Raw genomic sequence first — 19,702 nt, 5'->3', positions numbered from 1 at the left:
CTGAGGGTTTATGACAGATATGGGAGCCATTTCCTGAGTACAAAATATGTTTCTCGGTAAACATTCAGTCAATCATCAGCAACTAGAATCTTGCTTCCATATTTGCATTCAGTTTTCTAGCACTGCAAGAAATATGGAAAATTGAATTTACCAGGGCAGTTCCTTTTCTACACTAGGCAGCAGGTATATTGAAAGATACCTTCCATTTCATGGAAGAATGAAATGCTGCTCTTCCCATTCTCGTAGAAAGTATTAAAAGAGTTGTAACAGTCCCTAGAAAAGGAGACAACATCCCTTCCCCTCCAGTTATAGAACTGGAAAACAATAGGAGCTTAAAAAAATAGGAAGACTTTGTGAAGACATTTTTTAAAAATGCCTTTTTAAGCCTTTAGAGAATTACAGAAACCTAAAAGACACTTTTGAAGCAGAACTGGTAGGCTTGCTAAGAATACTATCATAACCTGTTCAGTTACTAACATTTCCAGATCAGGTAACAAAACCATTGCTTTCAAAAATCAAAAAATAATTTTGAAAAGGATCACAGAAACAAATCAAAATCAAATCAAAAACACTGCTGATTTGCACTGTCAGGTTCAGAAAGGCTAACATATTCCTTCTCAGTTAACTCTTCTCGAGGCTAAACAATCCTACTCACTTCAGTCTCTCATCTTAAGACATAGTTTCAAGACTCCAATCATCCTCATTGACCTTCCCTGAACCTATTCCAGTTTGCCTGAATCATTACATTTTAGTTCTCAGAACTAGACACCGTACCTGAGGCAGAGTCTGACCAATACAGAATAAAGTACAACCATTACTTCCTCTAATCTGGAAATTAAACTTTGTTGATGCTTTCTAAAATTACATTTGTCTTTTTTTCTTTTTGCAGCCATATTACACTGCTCTCTCATATTCAGTTTGCAAACATCTACTATTCCAAGATCCTTTTCACAGGTACCATTACCAGGCTGGGTATTCCCTGTTTTATACCTGAGGATTTGATTTCTGTTTCCAAATTGTCTATCTTTGCATTTGTCTCTGAAGTTTCATTCTTGCTGATCAGAATGGCATCATGCACTTTGTCCTATGATTTGCTAAAATCAAGATATATTATATTTATAGCAACCATTCTCAAAATGTCTGCAGACCCCTGAGGGTCCTGGAGACCCTTTCAGGAGGCCCACAAGTTCAAAACTACTTTCATAATAACACTAAGACATTGTTTGCTTTTTCATTTTCATTTTCTCATTCTCTCACGAGTGTACATTAGAGCAAAGCTGCCAGCACCATAGTGTACTAGTAGTCATTGTATTCCTCACTACCATGCACTTGCAGTAAAAAATAAATGCCAGTTTCACTTAAGAATGTCCTTGATGAAGCAGTAGAAATGACTAATTTTATTAAATCTTGACCTCTGAGTACACGATTTTTTAATATTCGGTGCAATGAAATGGGAATTATGCATAAAGCGTGAGATAACAATGGAACAGCACTTGTGCAACTGTCTGAGTCACAAGTTGAACTAGCTGCATTTTTCTTGAAAGTATGACTGACAAACTACGGTTATTCAGACTGGGATATTTGGCAGACATTTTCTCGAAAACAAACAAAGCTCTTTGGGGTCCTCAATAATGTTTCAGAATGTAAAGGGGTCCTGAGACCAAAATGAGAAATGCTGATCTATAATATTCCCACAATTCACTAAGGAAATTAATAATTTTAAAAAGTGAGATAAGGTTAGTAAAACCAATGCTGACTTCTGGTAGTCATCACATTGTTTTCAAGGTGCCTCCAGATAATTCATTTCATGATTTACTCAAGAATCTTTCCCAGTATTGATGCCACACTAATTGGCCTGTAATTCTCTGGATCTTCCTTTTCCTTCTTTCTGAACATAGAAGCAACATTTACTCTCCTCCAGTCATTTACAGTTTCAACAGTTCTCCAAGATTTCTCCAAGATAATACGTAGGGTTCATTATTCAGTACCCTAGGATATCATTCTAGGCCCTAGAGGTTTAAACTAATTCAAAAGAAATAGGTATTCCCAGAAACAATTCTGCCTCTACATCCTGCTCTTTACTATTTCCTGTGAAATGGATATCTAGTTGTTGAAGAAGACTGAGATAAAGCAAGAGATGCTCTGCCTTTTTTGCTGTTGTGTTTACTGGTTAGTATTTTCTCATTTTGACTGAGCAGCCGGTATACTGATTATTTTGTATTCCATTTAATTTGAACATTTTTGAAAAAGCCCCTTTTTGTTGTTGTTCTTCACCATCCTTAACACATTCTTAGCTACTATCCTTTCTATGGTTCCAAGCTATGTCTGTATATTCTTCCTTTAACTTCTTTATCTTTCCATCTCTTATATATGTCCATTTTTGTTTTCAGATTGTCACTAACACTAGAGTGAGAAGTTAGGAAGCCAACATTGCTTTATAATGCTGTTGCATTTAAATTTCTTACTAACTTGCTTATAACTAGAAAATAAAATCTGATGCATAAACAATATAATTAATGTCGATTCCTGGAAAATACTACAGAATCAACTGAAAAGCAAGAAGATAATCTACATAAATGCCACCATAAGAATTTCTCATATACATGAGATACTTGTCCTTTCATTGGGCTTTATCCCCATTGACCAAGGAGTGCAAAGAAATCTACTTTCCATAGGTTGCCCACCAGTAAGGAAGGAAATTTCTCTTTGTGAAGAAATCCAGCAACCAGTGTTAACACTGCTCTGCAAAGGAGACCAAATAGGTTCCTAAGAGCCAAGGTGAAAATGAATTCTTTAGGAAGCTCAGATGTTTTGCCTTGAAAGGTCATACCTTTCTTTCTTGAACACACTGAAACCACCTTTCCTTTGTTTAGGGAAAGCAACAATCAGTCTCCAAAAACAGACTGGCTTTTAGTTGTCTCCACATCGTATAAAAGTAAGGATAGTGCTTAAAAGGGCTTGCCTTACAATATCAAGCAGGTAGTCCAAAGAAACAACCATATGGGCTGAAATCCAAAGACATGTTTTAGGGACTAATAAATGGATACTTTAGTTGACTGTACTGATTTTACTTAGAATTCCCATGAGTGATTGTTGCCTTCCCTTGTTCCTCTATATTCACCCAATAAACTTCTTTTTATGTTAGAAGTTATTATAGCAGTTTGATGATGGAATTATTTCTTATTCTTTTTGTACAAGATTGCACAGGTACACAAGTATAGTCTTGTGTTTCAGGACTGATACAAGGTCTGTTACGTTTGGCATTTCTGGCTTTGGGTAGGAAGAACCAAACCACCTTCCAGTTGTGTCTTCTTAGAATTGGGCTAAAACAAGCAATCCTTGGTAGAATGACTAAGTATTCTCCAAACAGATGTGCATCAGAAGGTTCGTTCTCACTCCTGGTAGACAATCATAATTACCTTTTACTGGAAAATATTGGAAGAAGAGGCCCACTATTGGTGAAGTTTTACATCACTACCCCTCCCAACTGGTAACACAGAGCTAGGCAGGAATATAACTGGAAAAATGGGATTGCTACAAGTCTTTCAGTTTCCTATCAGAATAACTGGGAGGACTGGAGCAAACCCAGCTTATAGTATACCCTCTTTCAGAGCAAAAACAAGAAAATGTAATCTGGCCTGTTAAATACATTTGGAAGTTCTCTGTTAGGAAATCCTGTTACAATTACTAGTAAAAGAGTAGAATATAGATGCTAGGAAAACTGAAGAGTGAACAAGCTAATTAGCAAAAGCTAAAGACACATTTTAATGTGCATTTGCAAATATTCTGTTGTTTCAGTTAATGTGTATCAAAAAATCCACTTTTTCTCTTTTAAATATTATCAATCCAATTAATGCAGAAGCTGTTCCCCCCTGAAAAGTCAAGATGCTGGTGACACAGGAGCAACGTGATCATTGACAACAATCTTTCTGTAGCTCCCTTTTTATATATCTGCCCACACATTTTACTGCCATCTCCTTAATTCAACCCTGTCAAGTTGTCTGTTTCTTCAGCATGTTGTTTTTAATTCACCTATTATTATTGCAGCAATGCTAATATGCATACAGCCATCCTGAAGGGGAAAAATGAACCAAAAAAAAGCCCACATAAAATTGGCATAGCTCCTCCACTTCCTTGGTTTCCACCACAAGAGTAGAAATAGCAAAGAATGGGAATTCTAGAGACCAGACAAAATAAGTGTTTTGTGACACTTATAAAGTGGATTCTCATCCATAAAATCTTATGCTCTGTTAAATTTGTAAATGCTACAATATACTGTTTGGCAGTAGGAAAGTTAATCCTGATAAATAATTTGAAGCTCCTATTCTACAAGGAACACCCTAATCATTTTGACTTTGTTAATTTAAAGAGAACTAATGGATACCAGTGGAAGGCAAAATTAGAAGAGGATGACCAATACCAAGGTGGGTGGACTTAACTTATAGTAGTGATGGGTGCACCATTGGAAGACCTGAAGGACCAGGTTAAGGATAGATCATCATGAAGAAAGACTATCTATGTGGCCACTAGGAGTCCACACAAACTTGATAGCACATAATCAATAAATCAGTTGATCAAATGGATACCAGAACTTTGTACCAGGAATGGTAATTAAATTCTGTCCCCACTCCACATCCCCAAGCAGATGCATGAAGGTTAGATAGGTATATTTGATGCAGCTGAGAAGGAAGACATACCTATGAAGAAGTTCTCTATCAAACAGCAACTCAGAATCCTGCCTTCTGTATATGTTAGTCCCCAGGTTTAAAACCTGGGCCTCTTCCTCCAGCCTTTTTGAGTCATTGAGTATTCCCAGGTTTGAAGGTTTCTACAATTTGTCCCTTGCTTACAAAATGACTCTCTTTGGCATAAGAATTAGAAGCAGCTTCAATGTTTATAATGGGAGAGATGAAACTAGAAGGAGGCTTTTCCTCTGTCCCATAATATTAGATTGGCAGTGAACTTAAAATGTATCTTTATATAATGCATGATTAATTTATGGGTCCAGTTTCTACAAAATATAATGATGGTCATTGGATTACAAGGCAATGGAGAGAATTGGACTATCACAGATGATACTAGCCTTTATAGCTTATGGGACCAAAGGTGTTACTTGCCACTGAACTTTGCTTATTTGGAGACAGATACTGAGCGAGAACTCTTACCTTTATGGTATACTAGTAAACTACCCATATGCATTTCTTTAATCATTACAAAACAGAATGCTGACTCATCTGAAGCTTATTTGATTTTTCAGCGCTCTATGTAATTATGATCAGAGTCACTTCAGTGCAGAGAAATGTTAAAATGTGATACCATTTCTAACTGTGTAGAACTGGTAAAGGAAAAACAACTGTGTGGAGAAATAAAAATGTTTTTTCAGAGACAATGAGTAGATTTGCAGGTGAAAGAGATACTGCAAGGAGACTGAAATGCAAAAGCATATCCACCTTTCAAAATTCTTACATTTAAATTCATAGATTTTTAGAACACCAACATTTGTCACAAGCATTTAACATTACATTTTACCTCTTCATACCAAGAGAATGAAAACGTCTAAAAATGCCCTGTGTAGTATATATGAATGTTGTCCACAATACTCTACTAATTTTACAACTACAGCTCAACTATTATACAAGCCTGCTGCCAGATTTCTCTTGGCATTCCGTTCTGCAGGTAGCAAACATTCTGCAAAACTGTGTTGGATTGCAATCCTATACACACACTGTTGTGAGTAATTCCCATTCAACACGGTAGGGCTTCCTTCTGAGAAGATACAAATTGGATTGCAAAGTTCATGTTTTTATTCAGCATATAAGAGACAGCAAGAAAGAAGCCATCAGCATCCACAATTTTCAAGTACCACCACAAAACGGTTTTCTTTTCCAAACCTTATTCTGGAAATGTCAAGTTTTATACCACTTTCCTGATCATTTCCACTACATCATATATATTTGTAGTTTGAATCTCCAGAAGAATTATTCTCTAGCTGAAATGTATCAGATCCCTATATTACAGAAAAATATGTTAGATACAGATATACAGCATCTAACCAAAACTGATTTTCCCAAGAGTTTTGTCTTGATGTCACTCTTAGATTGACATGAATGGGATATAAATCTATTCTCTCCCAAGTGTTGAAAAAAAGCACCTGGTCCAACCATCATTGCATTCATTCAAGTCACTGCTCCTTTGAGAAATTTGCAGAGGCGTTAAAATGTACTTAGATGCTGCTATAATTATTTCAGTTATAGATGGCTCCAAATCCTCTGCAGCAAACCCAGAACAACAAAACAAAATTCTAAAAGTTGCTATAGTTAAATACTTTATCTTAGATAGTTGAAGGAACTGTCTTAATAAGGGGTTAAAAAGCATGGAAAATAATTCTGTTCCTCAGGAACAGTAGAAAAAATAGTTTTACGGCACTTTAATGACTAATCCATTTTATTATCAAATAAGTTTTTATGGATCACGTCAACTGCTTCAGATGAGTTGTCTAAAGAAAGCATAACATGAAAAAGGATTTTGTTGTTGTTTTTAAAACAGCAGTCTGATGCAAGATACGTACATGATCATTTTTGCATTGAAGAAAAATCTGAACTATGGTGCCCTGGAATTGAATTATTCTTCCCCACCCCCATGGCCTCACATCTGTCACATACATTACTATGTAGGGTACAACAGACCCCTAATTACCAGGCTTTAATGGAAACTTTAAATCACACTTATTTTAAGAGGTTTTCTCCTAAATTGGATAAGTAGGCTGCTAATGGGAAACAATTTTAACTGCAACTTCAACAAAGATGTTAGTGTTTATGCTTTAGTTCATTCTTATCTATTATTTATGTTTTTAATTTTATATTACTGACATTTTATGAACTACTTAAAGCTACCTTGAAAGGCAGTTGATATATTTTTAAAATAAATAATAAACAATTTCTCTCTAGGCTAAACTTGCTTAGACTATTCTGCATAAATTTAACTCTCCATGTTTACCTTGATTCAAGCACATGCCACTAAAATAATTTGGACTTATTTCCAAATGAATGTGATAAGGCTGTGATGCACAACCCTACACATGCTACATTTAAGTTCCATTAAATACATAAGTTCCATTAAATTAAACACAATCTGTCGGTAAAACACAAACATAAATTGGGGCTACAAGAAACTATAACATTAAAAAAACTGATAAAGTTTATTCTGAGGTACAGAACAGTAGTGCTGTTTGGGTACAGCTAGTGAAATAGCTAGGAATGGTCAAATTCCAATATATTGTTAAATATGTCTATATATTACACAAATATATATATATATACACACACACACACACACACACACACAGGCCCACATGAGTAGAAAGTTTATTACAGTCAAGAGACCCAACATGAATTTAGATCACAATATAACAAACCACAAATATTTACCAGTGTATCATGATACACACACACTGTGTGTGTGTGTGTGTGTGTATCATGATACACTGGTAAATATTTGTGGTTTGTTATATTGTGATCTAAATTCATGTTGGGTCTCTTGACCGTAATAAACTTTCTACTAGTAGTTACTTAGGTTTCTTATTGAACAATATGGAATTTTGAGGTAAATAAGAAATAGGAAATTAGTAATCAGCTTCAATAACATATAAAAATAGCATGTAAAAATAATTGCTTAGACAGAATCATCTATACATTTTCTAGCCATTCTGTCATTGCTAACTTTCTAGCATTAAGCTATAATGGTAAAAATTGTATTATGTCAACAAAAGCACAAATACATGTCTAGTCTAATAACTTCAACTTACACCTAATCTGGTTATCTTAACTGATTGGGCCTCAACTAGATTTACCAGATTTCGACTGCAAAACTCCAGATGATCACTAGATAGTAGCACAGAGTTGCTATTTTCTGTATTGCTTTGCTATCATCTAACGGTCAATCAGTTTTTGCAGGTTGGTAACTATACCTCAGCTGGCACTCATTCAGGTTTATGGATGTCTGGTCATATGCTTGGAAAAGATGCAATCAGTCTGGTGTGTCAGGACAAATGTCCTGTAAGGTAATGAAAGAGTTTATGATCAGAAGTAATCATGTATAAGATTTGCATTTCTTCCATTACCATCATACTACCAAATATATATAAACAAATAGGGCCTGAGGAGTCTACAGTCCACTTCTTCACATATAAACATGGTAGATTCATGATTTCTTCCGAATTGTCAATTGTCACAAATGATGCAACCCTTGTGTTTAAGGAGTATCTTGTAATAATAGTACCACATTCTAACTCCCCACTAAAAGGTCCTATCCCTAAACTCCTATTCTGAAATGGAACAGGCTGGGGACAATATATTTTACTTGTGAGTATGAGCGTGCATGTGGGCCTATGAGAAGGAGACAGAGGGAAAAAGAGAGAGAGAGAGAGATTGGGGGGGGGGGGAGATCTGTTGGTATATTGCATATACCTTCTACTTTGTGGGAAATGGAAAACTGTGTATTTGTTTCCAAGATAGTCTCTAGATTACAGACCCTAGCTGACACAGAATAGCTAGAGCAAGCTTTGGATAAAACTGAGTTTTGATTAGACTTGTAGCATCCTGGCCAAAATATGTCAAAACTGACCAGTACTATCCTGCCATTAATAGAACAGGCTGCACGTGGCACAGGTTCAACAAAGGCTGGTAGTCTAGCCTACACTTTCTATTACTAAATGTGAGGGAAAGTAGAACGACTGCAGGAAGACAACATATGAGTTCTGTATGAATAAGCAGTACACAGATTAATCTCTCAGTGGAATGAATGGAAAGTGGATATAAGGAAAAAGGATGTGGAAACTGTTTGGAATAGAGTGAAAAAGAATTATAATACAGAATGCCACAGAAGCATGTGAATTTAAGGTATGAGATGTATGGAAAAGTTTACCTGGTAGAATAACAAAGAAGGAAGAGGCCGTTGATGAGAAAAATCCATATAAGAGAATGCTGCAAAAATTAGGATGAGAGGAAATATATTGTGTACTATGTACAGAAAGAAGATTTGCAGAGAATGTAGTCAAAGAGCAAGGAACAGTTAAAAGAGGGAGAAAAAATGCAGAGTGTTTTAAGGAAATTAAAAAAATGTTTTGAAAATGGCAGAAGAGGGCTAGACAAGAACACTGCAGCAGAATATTGAAATTAAATGTGATGAAATTATTTGGGATGAAAATGAAGTGAGGGATTGCTAGAAGGGATAGGAGTGATAGTGGTATATCAAAGAGTGGAAATGAAATGAATGCTATAAAAATGTCCAAGAAAATAATTGATAAAAATTAAATCATAAATTATGTGAGAATATGGTAAAGCTGCAGGTGTAGATGATATAACTAGAGAAATGTTAAAATATGGATATGATTTGCTTATAGAGTGACTGTGAGACTTGGTTAACATGTGCATGTGAAAACCACATCTGTAGCTGACAATTGGAGGACAGCCGTGGCTATTCCTCTACACAAAAGGAAAGATAGGATAAGCTAATGGAAAAACTGTAAGGGGATTAGTTTGGTAAGTATGCCTGGAAAGGTATCTGCCATAATTCAAACTGAAAGGGAACAGGAGATGGTAATGAAGACATTTTTAAAGTGCAATACAAACCAGATTCTTGCTCTTCAGCAAATCAGTGAGAAATGTGAATGTGAGAAGTAACATTATTTGTTTGATTTAGAAAAAGTATGGTAAAGCGAACATGCTTGAATTATAGAATGTTTCCATTCATATGAAGCTGAAGGCTGGTTGTTAAATGGGATAAGAGCAGTATTTAATTGAAGTAACGTATATGGGGGAAATGCAACGCTTAGCAAATGGGTCAGCATTGGAGTAAGACAAGGACATGTGATTAGTTGTTTAATCTGTTTATAAAGTATAAGGAATGCTTGTGGTGAGGAGCATTGTTGAGGACATGAAGGTATGTGCAGTTTTGCACAAAGCTATTGCTGTGTTGTTGGCTGAAACCTGAGTGATTTGTTGTGAATGTTAGGTAGATTATTTGGATCTATGGATCTGAAAAGTAATGTATCAGTGATCAGGGTACTTGATTTTGACAGGGAAAAGATTGTAATATACATATAAATGGCAACAAATTAAAGTAAGTAGACAAATTTGTGTACTGTGGTGGAATGTTTACGAAAAATAATTGAGAAATTTTGAGACGTATACACACAGATAGAAAGGCCGTGGTAGTATGTCAACTATGATATTTTATGATTTGTATTCTTTTAAAATTTTATTTAATAAAAATTACACATATCAAGAGCAGCATTAAAGCAGGGATATGATTACCTACTTCCTCTACCCATCCCAGTTCACCCTAGCCCAGAAACAGAGTTCATGCTAATGGAGATGAGGGAGAATTAAGTCTTTAGCATGACACTTGAGGTGTGTAAATCTCACTATGTATCTCTAAGTGCTAAGACCGGCCTTTTTCTAGAAAACAAAATTAAAAGGGCTAAACAAACAAGCCACCTACACGCGCTCTCTACACGCCGCTGCTTGTAGAGTAGCGCTAAAGGCGTTGACGCGAAGGGCTGCTCGGCCTCGGATGCCTCTTAGCCACGCCCCTCTGACTTCTGGCCAAATTCGCGGAGGCTCAGGAACTTTCTGCTTACGTTTTTTGAACGGTTGCGCCCGTCCTGCGCATGTCATTTCCGCCCTCTTCCGGAAGAGGAGGCGAAAGGAGCCAAATTTGATTTTGCAACCTAGTACTGTAAGGTGGATCCTGGAAATCAACTGGTTGTCTTTTTTTATTATTATCAGAGGACTTGAACCCGGCTGCGATACGGAGAGCGCCGTCTCCCCCCACTCTGATCCCCGGGACGGTGGAGGAAAGAATCCTCGTGGAACCGTCTTTGGGTGCGTAGGTGGGATAACGTGAAAGTCCTGCCGAGGAGCTCATGGTGGACGTGGGCAAATCGAGCCCTCCCTCATGCTCCCCCTCCGTTGTGGGGCCGCCTTCCTTTGACCGTCTGGGGAAACCACACGGACCCACCGCCCCCTTTGCCAGGCCGGTTTTGCTGAGACAGACCGGGTACCCAAGGAAATTTTGCGGAGAACCGAGGTCTCTCTCAAGTCCTAAATTCGGGAGAGCCTCAGCGCATCGATCTGGTTCTTGTTGAGTCCTTCTGATATGTTGGCTTTACTAAATACTGTACTTCTCTGTTTCTCTTTTAGCGTTTTCCAGCTTCCCACAAGGAGGGTAGGCTTTGTTTCTCAGCGATAGCTGAGTGACAAAGTCTCTATGCTTCCAAAGGGGAAATGCCCCTGACTTGTTTGCTGGATAGTCACAGTCGTCCTGTTGAGCATCCACATTATGAGTTGCACAGTCTTCTGTTCTGCGTTATAGGTTGCCCAGTTAGGAAATTGGATGCAACGGTGAAATAATGCCAGTTGAGAATGGGACAGGATGCTTTGTACATCAGTTGCAGCTTGGAAGGAGAGGAAGACAATTTTGAAAAGTGACATGCTTATTGATTTTAAATGTTTTATAGATTTTATGTTCATATTTGTAAAAGCCCTGGTGAAGCTGATAAATCAATACAGAATAATGCTGAACTTTAGGGTTAGGGTTATTCAGTCTCCGGTCATCAAACACAACATGAAGTACTGAGTCATTGATATGGGCTGTTCTATTTTGGATGTTCAAATTTAATTCCACAAAGTATAGATGTGTGATAGAAGTACTGGATAGATTTACCTGTAGGACTATTTTCCTAAAGCCTTTTAAAAGTGGTGTTTCCCTTTCTAGAAGAAGTTATTCCATACCTGATCCATACATTGTTCTTTTGAAGTTATAGATCATGCCTATCCGTGCCCATTGTACCATCTGTTCTGATTTCTTTGACAATGAGACGGATGTTGCAGCTATTCACTGTGGACATACTTTCCATCATTTGTGGTGAGTATATGAATAAAATTGGCGTTAGATGTTGTTAAAGAACTGAGGTGTTTTTCTTGAATATATTGTTTTTACCACCATTGTTTTTCACCTTATTTCTGCATATATAGTACAGTTGAAATCTTGTTCTTTAATAAGATTGATCAATGGCATTAAGGCATATTGTTGAATAGTTTGTGTTTAGGAAAGATAAATTGATAGATCACTAAGTTTTTATGTCTGTACTTTTATCATCCCAGAAATGTGTCTTATGGAGGTTATGACAAATTGAAGATGTAAACAAAAATTATCTACATTTTTAATATTTTTGGTTTATTATAAATCTGAAATCCCTTTCTTTTGGCACTTTGTAACTTTTATTTTTCTTATTCTCTTGTGTCAGAAATATTAAGTAAGTCGTATTCAAGATTCTGAAAATTCTGTAAGAGCCGGTATTAACATAGGCTCATTACTGAGTCATTTCAAAGTTAATGTTTATAGTGACACAGTTACATATTTTTGAATGCAAAATTTATGCACATTTTCTAAGGATCTGTCAGAAATAACATTTCCATGCAACTTATGTATTCCAAAGACATATTTATATCCATTTATCTTAAAATAATACACATCATGTTTTTTAAATAATTTCAGAAGTACTTTATATTTGCATCCCTCAAAATCTAGCATGCTATACTGCTCTTATGGAAATATTGATATTGGCAAACTGTCCACTGCTGTGATACTGTAAACTGTAATTTCAGCGAAATCTGAACAGTTTTGAAAGCTATAGTATATATACTGGTGCAGTACTTTGACTAGGTGGAAACTGTTCTGGTTTTACTTTGAACTCATTAGGACTCATATAAAAATAAATATCCGTTGGATTTGCTGCACTGTGTATCACTCAAGGATGCAGGTCTTGCAATCTAGTTAGTTTTTAAAAAGTATGGCTCTCTCTAGAACAGTTTGCATAGTGTTGCCATGGGTATGTACTTTTTTTTTTCCAGTTTGCACAACACACTGAACATAAAATAACCGCATAGCCTAAGTATACACAATACCGTAGGCTAAAATATGGTTGACTAGCTTGTGCTTTATTGTGCTATACAAACAGAGCCATAGCATTGTTTGTTTGGACTTGATTGTTTTTCCTAGTTAATACTTTTTAACAAGATCCAATATTTTTGTCATCCACTCCCTCTGTCATCTATTTGTCTTAGTCTCATCCAGTGGTTTGATACTGCGCCAAGTCGGACTTGTCCACAATGCAGAATCCAGGTAAGTCTTGCAGTGTTTGCTAGTTGAAAAAAATGTTTGGTTTTTAAGCTTACAAAGTATTTTACTGCAGTAGTTCTACAGCTTGCCAGTTGTTTCCCAAAGTCATAAAGAAAATAGTCCTAATATCAGAGGGATTATCTCTTTTGTAATGAATCTGTCTATACATTAAGATCTGAAGGAGAGGCCTTGTTAAAGGTGTGCTCTCTTTCAAAAGCTGTTTGTTGTTTCCTAATTGGGGTGAATTCCTCTAGAAGTTGTAGTTAATCTTCATCTTTCTTTAGTTAAGAAATTAAGTCATATGTTTGGCCTTCTGAATTCTCTTTATTATAATTTTAAATGTGAATTTTAATATTTTAATTTAATTTTTATTAGCTATCTTAAGTGTTCTTGTTAGATAGAACGGCAGGATCTAAATCTAAAAAGTATTTTTTTAAAAATTCAGCTTATGACAGTGCTGCATTATAGCTGCTGTATTAGCCTTTAAAAATTGCCAAATATGCTGAAACTTATGCTGATTTGGGGTATGAATTCCTCTTAAATTATACATGAATTGTAAATCTGCAATAGATGATGTACTCCATAGAGTTGCTGCTAGCATGAATAAAACGTTTCTCTAAAGCATTCTGCTCATGGATTGGTAGCTGGAACCACTGAGGTTTGTTTTTTTCTTGTGAGGTGAGAAGTTCTATAGCAATCATTTTACTTCAGCCTTAGGAAAAATGGAATTACCACCTGAGTGAAGATGATCACTTTTAATAGAAGGCCCAGTAGTCAGGTATCCCTCAAGCATAAACTTTTTATATGGACATGAAGTTACAGATTATTATTATGCTGTAAGGTTTGCTATGGAGTTGAATTCTTCCATTACTTCTCTTGTGCTAAGATTGATGCACAATGGAAAAAATTAACTGGTTACCATTCATAAACTGGGTGAATAGGTAGGCTGGATATTAGAGAGCTGAATTCCAACACATCGGGAAAGAATCAGGTTGGGAATAGCTGTATTAAATTACAGGTTTAGTTAAAGATTAATTGGTCTAACCCAATTTTAGTATTTTGAAATCAGCATTCAGTTGAACTTCTATTGCTCAGGCAGAGATGCCCAAATCCAGAGTAATCTAACTGAATTTAAGATGCATTTGAATAACAGGTCAGTTGCAACTATGTTTCTTTCATTTCAGTGCAATTTGAATGTGAATTATTTTAGTGGTTTTAGGGAAGATTTTTTGAAACTCTTCTCTTACTGAAATTACTAAATTTAAACCCAATTTAATCAGTTATGTAATTTGTTCCATTCAGCTTTCCACTTACATTTTGAGAGCATCAATAGTCAGGATCTTTGGTGTTGTCCCCTGCAGCACTGAATGAAGTGCAAAGTTTCAAATGATCATCAATTGTCAGGTGCTAAGCAGTGTGTTCTTACTTCCTTGTGCTTCCATCTTTTTCTGTCCTTGCCAGGGTTTGGCCCTTGTTGCTCTTTTGACTTGTTGGTTTCCTCTATTGTTCACCGCCTCTTGCATCTCTGGTTGCCATGGAGCAAGCACAAAATAACATCTTATGAAGTAGTAACTATGCAATTAGCTAGTGTCATGATTGTATATAATACTTAAAACACAAAGCTGTAGCTGCACGGGGGAGGTGGGGATAGCTATCACATTCAATTTCAGTTATTTTTTTAAAAAGCAAATAGCACATATTTGGATTTGGCACAGCATGAGCTCAGCCTCAGCTGCTGAGCCTCAGCTGCCAGAGAACAAACTGCACTGACTTTCCAAAGGTGTTTGGGCTATTGTTGTCAACCTTCCAAAAACTTTGTGCTGGAATGATGACTGCACATTTGGGAAGCCGTGCTCAGTGACATTAAGTATATCACCTTAAGTTAGTCCAGTGTGCTAGGTAGCCACATTAATATCCCTGCTGTATTTGAATCCCCAAATATATTTTTCCAATCTTGCAGAATTTGGATGTCTAATGGATATAAGAATTCATATTATGTTGATGAAACCTTTGTTTCATTTTTTTATGTTCTGAGATCATCTGTGTTTCTTTATTGTCTTGCAATAAAATAGAAATTATTGTTTTAGAAGGCATCTGCTTGTTCACATTTATTCACCTGGGTTTTTTTTACATATTTTCTGTAGGTTGGAAAAAGACACATAATCAACAAACTGTTCTTTGATGTTGCCCTAGAGGAGCAGTCAGCACTGGATTCAGAAAGGCTACAGGTAGGAAAATTGGGCTTGTCTTGCAAAAGTCTGTACCCATTACAGGTAGTCCTCTTTAGCAACCACAATTGGGACCAGCAACTTGGTCACTAAGTGAAACCACAACTGTGCTTGTGATCTTACTTCACCTTTCCTTTGCTTTACAGACCTGCAAAGGTTGTAAATGCCACCCAGAGTCCCCCATCAGGGGGAGATGGGCAGAGATAAATTTAATAAATACAATAAAAATAAATAAATAAATTTGAGGATTGGTGGCAGTTACTTTTGCAGCACCATTGCAACTGTAAACAGTCTCTGTATGAGGCAGTTACTAAACAAGGACTACCTGTACCTGGAATAAGAATACTGTCCCCAGTAAATACTTGATGCCATTAGCTCTTACAGAATTAAGCTCTTTTGTTTGCTTGTTTGGATCCACCTCTGTCTGGTGCAGCTACTTGGAATCTTCAGTTTAAAAAAAACGACTCTTTAAAGGCAGGTTGAAATTGGAGGAATTATTTCAATTTCCTCCTGGAGGAAGGTGTTTCAAACTTCATGCAGGCAGCAAGGCCTTTTCCTTTTTATCTTGACCTTGCTTTGTGATTCTACTGTTAACTCTTTAAACATTGTGTAGATAAGAATGACTTCAGGTTAGGTGAGCTCTGCTGGTGGAGTTTTTTATGATTGGGATGCATTGTTTACCCTGGGTGTCATGGGTCATTGCTTGTAGCTGTTTTAATCCTTGAATGCTGCCCAGAGTCACTGTTGTGAGAAGGGCAGCCATATAAATTATTTAAATAAATAAAGCCTGAAAAGAATCTTTGCCTCCGCTTCTCCTATTTAACATCTACATGAGAATGCTGGGCCAGATCATCCAATGGCATGGAGGCAGGTTTCATAAGGATGCTGATGATACACAGTTGTATATTTTTATCCCAGCTGACCAAGTGAAGCTGTGGAGGCGCTGTCACAGTACTTGGAGGCTTTTAAGATCTGGATGGGAAAGAACCGGTTCAATCCTAGCAAGACTGAGGGATTAGCCATGCTCAGGGATTTCTCATCTTTAATTCTTGATAGGGTTGCTTCTCCCCAGATGTACTAATGTTCAGTTTGAGGGTCCACTTGGACTCATGGCACTTGCTGGAAGAGTAAGCAGCAATTCTGTCTAGGAGAGTTTTCTGCATAGATCCATTTATGTTCACACTGCACCCTTTTCTGGACCAACAGACTGTTCTCAGTCATTCATGCTACAGTCACCTCCCATTTGAACTGTTGCAATGCACACTATATGGGGCCCAGAATATACCTCTCTATACCTCTACTTCACAAGCTGCACTGGAAACCAGTGGACTACTAGTTGTAATTCAAGGTATGGATTGTCATCTATATAACCCTTCATGGATCAGGGCCTAGATGTTTCTAATCATGCCTGCTTGTCCTATAAGATAAGGTATGTTCCAAGTCCTGTCTACGAAACAATGCAATTTGTGGGACTCCAGAGTTGTGCTTCTCTGTTGCTGCTCCTGACCTCTGGAATAGCATTTTCCTTGAGGTCCATTTGGCCCCAACTTTGCTGACCTTCAGGAAAACATTAGAAAGTGGCCTTTCCCTGGGTCAAGGCAATTCATGAACTGCTTGAATGGTTGCTATTTGACTTTCTGTGTATTTCCCAGTGTACTATTATTACTATATTTGGTCTTGTTTATTTGTTTAAAGATATTTTAAACCCATCGTTAGCTGCCTTGCATCATTTTGATTAAGGAAACTCTATACATTGAGTGAATGAATCAATAAATATTCAAGTTGCTGTAAACCTGAGAAAAGGAGGATAATTTGCAGTTTTTGATATAGTTATTGTAAAGCATCTTTGTATAAAGATGTGTCTGTTTTACAGACGCACTGATAGGTATAGTGTATGTGCTCACATCTACTCTGAAGCATCTTTTTGGCTTTGGATCTGAAGCATTGCACATCTCCACTGTTTATAATCTAATCAGATTGTTTGTTTTATATCTCACTTTTCCATGCAGTCAGGATAATCAAGGGGTCTAGTGTTAGGGAGGTAGTCTAGAATAAAATAAAACAAGTCAATATGGGTAAAATACATAAATATTTTTTTAAAAATACAAACTTTTCAGAACACCTGTTGGAGAAAGTGAGCTTTACCTAGTTTACCAGTTATAGAGAATGGGAACCAAGCATGCATAGCTTTGAAGTGAGTCAAGAGAAGTGTTCCTCTTATATGCCCCCAAACATTCAGAACAGATTGATGAAACAGGGTAGTCTGACATAAGAACAACCATTTTTCTCTTAGAACATTCCAGTTATATACTAGAATATGCCAATCCAAACATGCTGAGGCTTTGTCTGTGCAGGTTGTTTTAATAAATTGTCAGGGGCACAAAGTGGCCTGTAGCATTCCAAATATGTAGGAAACCAGCATAGAACTAGTAGGCTACTCTCTCCACACTTCCTGCCACATACATACATACTACATACATACATATGCAATTATACAATTATATTCTTGGCACGTTTTGTGTGAGCATAGCATTCCCTGCTCTTCATTAGAGCAGTCTGTATTTTTTCAGGCTTATAGGCAAGCATGAAAAAAAAGATGTTTTAAAGTTAATAGAAAGTAAAAATTTGGCTCTTTCAGCAGGTCCTGGGATAGGGTGAAATGATCCTCTCCCTGACAGTATATCTTGTTTTTATGATCATGATTGAGTTGGTTCCTTGTGTACTGTATGTATTATTGTTCCTTTAGTTTTTCTTTTTTTCCATTTTGCTGATTTGAAACCTAATATGTAAGCTACCTAGAGTTATTTCAAGGATTAAGGTGGCATACAAGTTGATAAATAAGTGGGCACATTTTTGTATAAAAATATATTACACATTTTTAACTTGTGTAAACTGTGTAATATATATATTATAGATGAGCATGTAGGAATTAATATCATTGTGGTTTTGAAAAATCATGAATAAAAATGATATGTATCATATTGTTCACTAAGGTAGTTTTTCATTTTACTTTATGCCGATTATTAAATTATGTTTTGGCTCTCTTTATTTTATTTATAAAGTTAGCATGCAATTATCATCAGAATTAGTCACAAGAGAGATTATAACCTTCCTATTATATGTGGAGAATAATCAAAGTAGCTATTCCATGTCAAAAATAGCTGGAAGCATGTATAGACTGTGTTTACCATTCTGTAAAGAATGGTTTAAGCAATTGGTTCCCATTCAATGCAGGAAAGCTTTTACAGATAAGGCTTGCGTCCTTCTTGTATTCTCAGGCTGAATGTCAAGGCAATGGACAAAATTAGTACTAAAGCATTTTTTTTTTTACAAAATGAGTAGTTTGTGCTAATAAACCTGTTAACTAACTTTGAACAGAGGGTTTGTGAGCTGTACTATCAGGCATTGCTTCAAATTTTGAAAAGTATTTTTCTAAATAAGACGGTAGCAGCAAATGTTATAAGCACTCCTTTTTTCTGTCATCTTCTTGCAATATGAAATACTGCAAATAGAATTTTTTAAAGTTAGCAGTTGGTACTAGCTATTCACATACAGTACTGTATTATGCTGTGGTAAATACAGGTTTGGATGCTTGAAAGAGAGAAACCCAATATCATGGGTTTTGTATCAAAGCAAGCGATTTTAAACAACTAGTGTATATAGAAATATCTCTTTCATTATCCAGTTTCCAAATATGAAAATATCCATAACTTTAATTAAAAGTAGGTGTGATTGATTATTGAACTGTGAGGTTTTATTCAGTACTACCCTGGAGAAAGGAAATTTCAAGAAGCTACCAGCCTTGCATCTTCTGGAATCTCTCACAATGCCCTAAAATAATTGACAGAAGATAAAGGAACCCTTTTAAATGTAGTAGGTGTGACCAGGGGAGAGGAGGGTGTTGAGAGGGAAGAGGGAAGAAGGTATCTCTGAAAATGGAAAAGAGACCTCTTCCACAACCTGGAAAGGTCTACCTTCCAGAATCTCTAGCCAGGTAGGGAAAGTGTAAGCTACACAATTGTATTTTCAGTCCTACTCCTTTTCTTGTAAGCTCATGATTTTTATTCCCTAGGAAATAATTTCTACTTGTGTCCTGCATTCTTTCATTTATACATTCATTTATTTAAAATATTTATATAGTGGTTTCGTCGTTTCTTTTACAAATGCTTAAAGAATAGTAAAACACAATCTCCCCTGAAAATATATTTAAAAAAAATTAACAATCACTAATAAAACAGTGCATAGGCAAAATTGTCATTTTTCATTTCTGCCAATGCTCTGTATATTTTTTG

The 19,702-nt window shown here is 36.3% G+C and overlaps 1 protein-coding gene across 2 annotated transcripts in view; it reads left to right on the top strand.

The window, feature by feature from the left end:
- Window positions 1-10,701: 10,701 nt before the first annotated feature.
- Window positions 10,702-19,702, top strand: part of TRAIP (TRAF interacting protein) — a 35,949-nt gene continuing 26,948 nt past the window's right edge. The window contains exons 1-4 of one of the 2 annotated variants that reach the window (XM_088133991.1): window positions 10,702-10,883; window positions 11,825-11,925; window positions 13,128-13,185; window positions 15,327-15,410. In XM_088133991.1, coding sequence (XP_087990117.1) covers window positions 11,828-11,925; window positions 13,128-13,185; window positions 15,327-15,410 — 240 coding nt within the window. In that variant the 5' untranslated portion in view covers window positions 10,702-10,883; window positions 11,825-11,827. Of the gene's footprint in view, window positions 10,884-11,818; window positions 11,926-13,127; window positions 13,186-15,326; window positions 15,411-19,702 lie in introns of both variants that reach the window. The other variant, XM_007425806.3, reaches the window with a different exon arrangement.

The sequence above is a fragment of the Python bivittatus genome, unplaced genomic scaffold (assembly GCF_059951505.1).
Source record: "Python bivittatus isolate LINGU-HERP-01145 unplaced genomic scaffold, Pbiv_v1 ctg000080_np1212, whole genome shotgun sequence".
NCBI lineage: Eukaryota > Metazoa > Chordata > Lepidosauria > Squamata > Pythonidae > Python > Python bivittatus.
The sequence above is the reverse complement of the archived record's forward strand: the minus strand, read 5'-3'. Positions and strand labels throughout refer to the sequence as shown.